The sequence below is a fragment of the Chiloscyllium plagiosum genome, chromosome 24 (genome assembly GCF_004010195.1).
Source record: "Chiloscyllium plagiosum isolate BGI_BamShark_2017 chromosome 24, ASM401019v2, whole genome shotgun sequence".
Taxonomy (NCBI): Eukaryota; Metazoa; Chordata; class Chondrichthyes; order Orectolobiformes; family Hemiscylliidae; genus Chiloscyllium; species Chiloscyllium plagiosum.
The window spans coordinates 21,873,458-21,880,894 of record NC_057733.1 but is presented as its reverse complement, the minus strand read 5'-3'; the positions used below and the strand labels follow the sequence as shown (position 1 = coordinate 21,880,894).

Below are 7,437 nucleotides of genomic sequence, written 5' to 3'. Positions count from 1 at the left end.
TCAGTACTGAGAGAATGTCACACTGTCAGAGGTTAGTATTGAGGGAGTGTTGCACTGTCAGAGATCAGTACTGAGAGAATGTCACACTGTCAGAGGTTAGTATTGAGGGAGTGTTGCACTGTCAGAGATCAGTACTGAGAGAATGTCACACTGTCAGAGGTTAGTATTGAGGGAGTGTTGCACTGTCAGAGATCAGTACTGAGAGAATGTCACACTGTCAGAGGTTAGTATTGAGGGAATGTCACACGGTCAGTGGTCAGTATTGAGGGAGTGTCACACTGTCAGAGGTCAGTATTGATGGAGAGTGGTACTGTCAGAGGTCATTACTGAGGGAGTGTCACATTGTCATAGTTCCGTATTGAGGGAGTGTGGTACTGTCAATGGTCAGTACTGAGAGAATGTCACACTGTCAGAGGTTAGTATTGAGGGAATGTCACACGGTCAGTGGTCAGTATTGAGGGAGTGTCACACTGTCAGAGGTCAGTATTGATGGAGAGTGGTACTGTCAGAGGTCATTACTGAGGGAGTGTCACATTGTCATAGTTCCGTATTGAGGGAGTGTGGTACTGTCAATGGTCAGTACTGAGAGAATGTCACACTGTCAGAGGGTAGTATTGAGGAGTGTCGCTCTGTCGGATGTCAGTACTGAGGGAGTGTGGTACTGTCGGAGGTTAGTATTGAGGGAGTGTGGCACTGTCAGAGGTTAGTCCTGATGGAGTGTGGCACCGTCAGATGTTAGTATTGAGAGAGTGTGGCACTGTTGGAGGTTTGTATTGATGGAGTGTGGCAGTTCAGGCGTCAGTACTGAGGGAGTGTCGCAACGTCGGAGGTTAGTATTGAGGGAGGGTGGCACTGTCGGAGGTCAGTATTGATGGAGTGTGGCACTGTCGGAGGTCAGTATTGATGGAGTGTGGCACTGTCAGAGGTCAGTTTTGAGCGAGTGTCGCACTGTCGGAGGTTAGTATTGAGGGAGTGTGGCACTGTCAGAGGTTAGTATTGTGGGAGTGTGGCACTGTCAGACGTCAGTACTGAGGGAGTGTCGCACTGTCGGAGGTTAGTATTGACGGAGTGTCGCACTTTCGGAGGTTAGTATTGATGGAGAGTGGCACTGTCAGAGGTTAGTATTGAGGGAGTGTTGCACAGAGATCAGTACTGAGAGAATGTCACACTGTCAGAGGTTAGTATTGAGGGAATGTCACACTGTCGGAGGTCAGTATTGATGGAGTGTGGCACTGTCAGAGGTCATTATTGAGAGAGTGTGGCACTGTCAGAGGTCAGTTTTGACGGAGTGTCGCACTGTCGGAGGTTAGTATTGAGAGAGTGTGGCACTGTCGGAGGTTAGTATTGAGAGAGTGTGGCACTGTCGGAGGTCAGTATTGATGGAATGTGGCACTTTCGGAGGTCAGTTTTGACGGAGTGTCGCACTGTCAGAGGTCAGTATTGAGAGAGTGTGGCACTGTCGGAGGTCAGTATTGATGGAGTGTGGCACTGTCAGAGGTCAGTATTGAGCGAGTGTCGCACTGTCGGAGGTTAGTATTGATGGAGTGTGGCACTGTCAGAGGTCAGTATTGATGGAGTGTGGCACTGTCAGAGATCAGTTTTGAGCGAGTGTCGCACTGTCGGAGGTTAGTATTGAGGGAGTGTGGCAATGTCAGAGGCTGGTATTGAGGGAGTGTCGCACTGTCAGTGGTCAGTATTGAAGGAGAGTGGCACTGTCAGAGGCTGGTATTGAGGGAGTGTCGCACTGTCAGAGGTCAGTATTGAGGGAGTGTGGCACTGTCGGAGGTTAGTATTGAGGGAGTGTGGCACTGTCGGAGGTCAGTATTGACGGAGTGTCGTACTGTCAGGTCAGTATTGATGGAGTGTGGCACTGTCAGAGATCAGTATTGAGGGAGTGTTGTACTGTCAGAGTTTAGTTTTGAAGTCGCGTCGCAGTATCTGTGGTCAGTACTGAGGGAGTGTCATGTTATCGAAGAAACACATTTCCCAGTGCAAGTCTCAATAACGAGTCTTCAATTTCGCCAAAATCACAAGGAATTGGGATGCTTATGCAATATGATTAGTGCTGTAAAACACCCAACACTTTGCTGCAATTTCTCATAAAGGTGCATTTGTACCAAACGGAAAAAAAAATGAGGAGGAATGATGCAAGAATTGATTGTGAACTTGTTTTCTGGTCATCGTACTGATGCCCTTCGCACTCAGTGCCCAGGATACAGACATGTGTGCGTCATTGCTGTAATATTGACATTAAACTAGCAATGAAGATCTAGGGCAGTTAGAACAATCTCATTCTGTGTTTGCTTCATGGTTTGCACTGGATCCCAAATTCTGTCTGAAACATTCAATGCTGCATTGTCAAAATACTTTCTGTCAGATGTTGAAGCCCCATCGCTTTCTCAGTGGGAATCTGGGACATTATTCAGGTTATAGTAGGATAGGTTTCTCAAGTGGCCTGGCCAGTATTTATCCTTCAACCTATCTTCCTAAAAAAAACTCTCTGGTCATTATCATGTAGTTGTTTGTAGGATCTTGCTGTGTCTAAATTGGCTACTATCTTTCCAGTTGCCAAGCTTTAAAAGTACTTCATTGACTGTAAAGCACTTTGGGATATCTTGAGGTAGTGACAGGCACTATAAAAATGCTAGTGAGTCTTGTTTTCTCATTGTACCATGTGGCCATCAGGATGGTGAACCAGAATGACCTTGATCTTTTGTCCCTAACTTCCTGCAAGAAGTTGGAATTGCGTTAAAGCAATATTGGCACAAGCCACGGAATCCCACGCAGTGATCAGAGAATTGAAGTTCACTCCAATCTCAGCCAGTGACCCCTGCCTGAGGATTGTGAAAGCTCTGTGCTGTCTCAGAGCCTAACTGTGTTGCTCCATTACTGTGTACACTGAGGAAACCAGCTGAGGTCACAGGCAGCAAACAGTAAACATTGCACTAATCTCAGCTTTACACCCTGCAGCTTCAACAATGCTAAAGAAACTCGATGCCATTCAGGATAAAGCAGTTCCATTCTCATCTACTGAACTCAATACTCACTGCCCTCCATCATGTGGGTGCAGTGGTAGCAGGGTGTACCAAATGTAAGATAAATTGGAGCAGCTCTTCAACAGCAAATCCATGGTCTCTGCCATCTAGAAGGACAAAGGTAACAGCTGCATGGACAAACCACCTCGTTTTCCTTCTCAAGCCACTCACTGTTCTGACCGAGAACTCAATCACCGTTCCTTCACCATTGCTAGGTCAAACTCCTGGAACCTGTGAACAGCACCATGGGTATGCTAACACCACATAGACTGCAGTGATTCAAGGTGGCAGCTCTACACCACCTTCTAAGGGCATTTAGGGATCATCCCATAGATGAAGGGAAATATAACCACAGTGTACTACACTGTTAGGGGCATCTGAATTAAAATTAACATTTTTTCACTCTGTCAAGGTGCCGGTGTTCGACTGGAGTGGACAAAGTCAGATGACACCAGGTTATAGTCCAACAGGTTTATTTGAAATCAGAAGCTCTCGGAGTGTTGCCCCTTCACCTGATGAAGAAGCAATGCTACGAAAATTTATGGTTTCAAATAAACCTGTCGGACTATTACCCGGTGTTGCAATTTCTGACATGTTCTGTATTGTTCTATGTTCTATGTTTCCGCTGTTTGGCACAGTCGATCCCTGTTAATTCATTCTCTGGCCACCTAAACATTCATTCCAAATCCTACAGCCCGGGACCCACATCACATCAAACCTAATCAAATCTTGGAGTGAAAATTTCTGCCTGGCTTCTAGTGTCACTGACGCTTCCAGGAATAACTGATTAGAATATAATCATGCTCCTTGATATAAATAATTCAAATTTGAACTTGTGAATCAATTTTTAACACTGCGACCCCGTAGTCAACTGAACTGCCTGTTCCCTGGTCCAAGGTGTTCCCTGGATTACATGGTGTGGTTCTCTCCTACAAGAGGTGTAGGTAATCCCTGGGTTCACAGCCTACTGGCTCCAGTGGAGCTAAGCAGAGGCATCAAACTGTCAGGGAAGGCAAACTGACTCCTCAGTAGCCCAGCCGACCGAGTCCCCTATTGTTTCTAAAGGGTTACAGGAGCCTGGTCAGCTGCAGGTCATGTCAGCAGCACAGAGGGCCTCCGAGAATCAGTGCCAGGATGAACCATTTGTTCCTGTTCATTTAATGTACAGCACCACAGGGTTTGGAAAGGGAATTGATGGGACGAGTTCCTTCTGGACAATGGTTCAGCTGATTGAGAAGAGGGAGAAGGATGTCATGGATACAGTTACAATCTGAGAAGTGAAATAGGAGACACACTCACAACACAAAGCAACGTGAGATAATTCTACAAACGCAGTGAACTTTCCAGAATTGTCCAGCCTGTGTGCTATCTGAAAACCACAGAATATGGGAAGCTTCCAGGTCCTTTTCTGTCAGACGTAGTCGCAGCCTATTCTGAAACACACCATGTGAGCAGGTGAAGGACTTTATCCTGTACTCTGCTCAAGGCAGTCCCCTCTAACACACCCACCCCATTTCTGGCGATACCAACTTGTGCTACGGTATTGGGGAGCTCGAAGAGACATTCTCAATGGGAGAGTGGACAGCGAAAGTTCACAGGCAATTCAATCACAGCAGAAGGGACTCTGTTCTCAACCACACCCACACTTCCCAGCAACAGTTAGGGAATACAGTCAGTATGCAAAACCCTAGGGATATTCTCTCCACACCCACAGTCAAAGAAACAAACCATTCCATCAACCAATGTGAGAAAGTGGAGTTTGTCTCTGCACATTTGTGTGCCTGTACATCTGTGTGTGCATATGCCTGTTTGCCAGCATGCACATTTATGTGTGCGCGTGTATATGTATATGTACACGTTTACATGTGAAAATGTGTATATACACACACACACACGTGTGTGCACATGTCTGTGTGTATGTTTATTTCAATATCTGTCTAGGCTTTCACAACCTCAGGATGTCTCAAAAACCTTTACATCCAATTCAGTGCTGGGGGATCGCTCCTGATTGTCTTTGAATAGTACCTTAGGACCTTTTACATCCAGAGATGACAAATGGATCATCGTTTTTTTTTTAACTCTCCTGTGGGACTTGGGAGTTAATGTCAAAATCTCTGACAATGCAGCAACCCTTCAGTTGGCAGAGTTAGTCTGAAGTTGGTTTGAACTCAACCTCTGATTCTGACCCTCTGAGAAAAACAGAACTTTAACTGAAACTAGAAGCCACAGCAAATTGTCATGCAGCAGCGAGGCCAGTAGCTGTACTCACATTCATTGAGAGACACAGGCGATCCACCTCTAGACTTTCTGAAATCCTCGCCATAACTGTACGAAGACAGGTTTGGATGACTGGATCCTCGACCGAAGGTTGTTTGTTGGTTACTGCCCATTCCTGTAGCCACCTGGGACATCCTCTCTTTAGTTTTCAGTGCGTGAGCTCGATCCTGGCGCAAACGCTCTTCATCTTTCAGCAGAGCAACCAACTGTTTGGCCTTCTCTCTCACATTGATACCTTGGTCTTTCCCATCCCGGTCAATGTACTGAAAATCCTTCAGAGTCTGCACAGTGAAGATGTTCTCCTTACATTGCTGAGACACCTTCTCTGAACCAGTCTTGATCAAATAATCTAGCAGGGTCAGTGCCTTATAGACATGTCTCCAATTCTTCCCATGATCATTCAAACGCTTCCAAATCATGCCCATGATCTCGGAAAATGCCACCACGTTAAAGGTCAGGTCCGCAATGTTGGACATGAGGGAACTGGGTGGGCCCCAGGGGTCATTGGATGTGGCTTCTCGCACTTTGATCTCGGCATCCGAGTAATTATGGACAATGTTCTTCATTTGTCTTCGAATCGCTGAGGTGGCCATTCTCGGTCTTCGACTCAATCCCGACTGGAGACAAATCAACTCGACCCGGGGAGTTTGTATTACTGTAATCCAAGAGGACAGGGGGTCACTATCCCATCAGGATTTGTCCCCAACCACCAGCAAGAATCAGGGAGCCTCAGCTGTGAGCGGAAGAATGAGAGGAGTCATCTTAGAGATCTACAAACTCACACTGTCCCCTTGAGTAACTCCCTCCCAGAAGAGGGTCTCACCCTGCTGCCGGTGGGGGGAGTGGTTCTGGTGCTGACTCCCCGCATTCTGAAGCAGGGAGCTACAACCAAAACACTCAAGCAATGATGGGGCTCCCTCACTAATAGGCCAGCTTTTAAAGTTAAAGCTTTAATTCCAATTCATTTGTAAATTCATTTTGAGAGCCACCATCCCAGATTAAGGTCTGCACACAAGTCACACACACTCACTCAAACACATCCACTTCAATCACCCACTTTGCTCACTCAGTTCACCCTCCCCATGCTTTAAACTTCCCACCTCCCTCAGCACTCACCCTCACACACAGAAACTGAGATCACTCACACACACACACACAAACAGTTTCTCCATTCACTTGGAATGTGCTAACCCTATGCAGCCTGGTATTAGCACTGCCAACCTTACAGTAGCCCGCCAACTCCCTCTCAGTTCAATCAGTGAGTGAAATGAACACTTTGACTGCCTTTGCAATGGAGCAGGTGACTTTATCTGGGTCCAAGCTTGAAGCAATCACCCCTTGCTCTCCTTGGCTCAATGTACTCACTGCAATATGGAATCAATGGGAGGTCTCCAAAGCAGAAAGAGAGACAGTCCATTCAGATTACTAGAGCAGAATAAGACAGACTGAATTTAGTGAGCCCAACTTTCAAACACCCATTGGTGGACACAAGTTCTTGCAGTTTATCCACTGAATGATTGTTGTCCAGAGAGAGATCAGCTGTGGGAAATTTTTAAAATTCAGATACATTACTGAGAGCACATTCAGATACGTTACAGAACTCACCGATCGCTGGATAAATGTGTCCTGTAAGCAACTCCCAAACAAAGTGAGCAGGATTTGCAAAACCAGCAACTCTGAGGTCAAACAGAGCAACTCTGAGGTCAAACAGAGCAGGAGGGCGGACTGGAGGGGAAGCAAACCAGATCAATCCATTGCTGGAATCCAGGGAGTGTTCACTAACTGTAACGTTAGCATTCACCATTCTCCCATTAGAGAGAACCATCACAGTTTTGAACAGAGGCAGAGGGGGTTACTCCACACTGTAGTGTCTGTGAAAGCCAGAATGAAGGGTTGTCTGTTTTTGACAGCTCAGCTCACTCTGTGAGGCTTCCCCATTTACACAGACTTCACTTTAACTCAATCCAAATAGAGAGAGGCAGGAAAAGAACTTAAGCTCTGGACCAGAGAAAAGGTTATCGATACCTCAGCTCCCGCCTTTGGAGCTGATTGACTTGGTTGGGGGAAGGGAGAGCTGATCGACTGTGGGGGGAAGGACAGGAGGGGAGCTGATCGACTGTGGTGG

At 46.5% G+C, this 7,437-nt stretch overlaps 1 protein-coding gene across 1 annotated transcript in view; it reads right to left on the bottom strand.

Moving 5' to 3' along the window:
- Positions 1 to 7,188, bottom strand: part of LOC122562350 (epsin-2-like) — a 48,549-nt gene extending 41,361 nt beyond the window's left edge. Inside the window, exons 1-2 of the mRNA XM_043715227.1 lie at positions 6,918 to 7,188; positions 5,263 to 5,967 (exon numbers count right to left, since the gene is read on the bottom strand). Coding sequence (XP_043571162.1) covers positions 5,263 to 5,967; positions 6,918 to 7,137 — 925 coding nt within the window. The 5' untranslated portion in view covers positions 7,138 to 7,188. The remainder of the gene's footprint in view (positions 1 to 5,262; positions 5,968 to 6,917) is intronic.
- Between the last annotated feature and the right edge of the window lie 249 nt (positions 7,189 to 7,437).